The sequence below is a fragment of the Mandrillus leucophaeus genome, unplaced genomic scaffold, assembly GCF_000951045.1.
Source record: "Mandrillus leucophaeus isolate KB7577 unplaced genomic scaffold, Mleu.le_1.0 Scaffold1460, whole genome shotgun sequence".
In the NCBI taxonomy this organism is placed as follows: domain Eukaryota; kingdom Metazoa; phylum Chordata; class Mammalia; order Primates; family Cercopithecidae; genus Mandrillus; species Mandrillus leucophaeus.
The window spans coordinates 44,956-46,344 of NW_012101433.1; the positions used below are offsets into that span (position 1 = coordinate 44,956).

The 1,389-nt window shown below is 54.8% G+C and overlaps 1 protein-coding gene across 1 annotated transcript in view; it reads right to left on the bottom strand.

Moving 5' to 3' along the window:
- LOC105535461 (zinc finger protein 679-like) overlaps nucleotides 1-254 on the bottom strand; it is a 13,321-nt gene extending 13,067 nt beyond the window's left edge. Inside the window, exon 1 of the mRNA XM_011974564.1 lies at nucleotides 216-254. Within this exon, the coding sequence (XP_011829954.1) occupies nucleotides 216-254 (39 nt within the window). The remainder of the gene's footprint in view (nucleotides 1-215) is intronic.
- Between the last annotated feature and the right edge of the window lie 1,135 nt (nucleotides 255-1,389).

Below are 1,389 nucleotides of genomic sequence, written 5' to 3' on the forward strand. Positions count from 1 at the left end.
TCTCCCTAGGACCCTCCTGCCCACCCTCACCATCCAGGCGACGGAGGGCTGTAGACAGGGCGAGGTCACCGTGCAAAGTTGTGACAGGATGCGGGTCCCAGGGTGGGCCCAGCCGCCATCTTGTGGCCTGAGGGAACCCGGGTCCCGCCACAGGCGGTTCCAGCCACTTCCAGACATCCCGCAATTTCTCAGGACACCAGGTCCCGCACACTCACCATTTCTAGGCTTTCAGGAGGCCCTGGCTTCTTAAGCATGGATCTCTCAACACCTGCAGGTCACAGGGCCACCTAGACTGGGTCTGAAGGAGCAGAGACACAGCAGTAAAGAACGGAACCTGGAGATTCCGCCACAGCGGGAGGTGAAGGCCCCAGCATGTGCCTGAAGCCGCTAGGTCCTCTCCACTTGCGCGCCTGATTGGACAGCTCCCAACCCAGCGACAGTGATTGGATAAGGTCTTAGGACACACCTCCTTGGACCCTGAGTGATAGAAGATGTGACCAGACACTGGGCTGAATAAGGCAAGAGCGACAAAGATGGAGTCCATGTAGAGAGGGAGCCCAGGCAGGGCCGTGTCTGTCCATTAAGGAATCAATTCCTGTCTGCAGAGCATTGGTAATCACAGATACCTGGGGTCCCTCTGCCCCAGAGAGATGTCCACTTTCCCAAGAGCAACTGCAGCCCCTGGACCCTTCCAAATGGAAGGAAGAGGCAAACAAGAGCTTTTAAAAAGTGGAAGAGTAGATAATTTAAAGGACTCCTGCATTCATGAGGCCACAGGAAGGCAGGGAGCAGGGCTATAGGGTGTGGGGATGGGGCAGAAAAGAAGTGGTCAGTAGAGTATGCTGAGTTCTTTAGAACTGAGAGGTATGGACCAAGACAGAGGCGAGGCCAGGATAGAGCGAGTGAATTTAGCTCAGATGGCGAGGGGCAGAGCACAGAGGAGTTGTTGCCCAGAGAATCCCATGGAACCTGCAGTGGATGATCCCTGCTGCAGATAGTCCCTGCATGGTACCGGGCAGATGCATAACAACCCTAGTACGACCCCAGCCATGCTCTGCCCCTCAGCATCTGAGCTAAATCTTTCTGTACATGACGTGGGGCAAGCTCATGGCCTACAGAAACCAGAGATCCTGGGAGACTCTTATTAAGCCATTCTCCAGCAGAGCAGCAAACACCACCAGAGCTTCAGCCCAACCTGATCAGACCAGTCCTGACATGCCAGCCCAGCTTCCTCCCACCTTGACCTGGCAGATTCCCTCTTGGTGCTCTGGATCACAGACTAGGACCCAGGGTTTCCTGACACCTTGACCAGGACGGGAGCCCAGAACTTTCAGATCTCTTCACAGAAGATTGTTTTAAGAAGGATTCTGAACTTGACAATCTCATCTG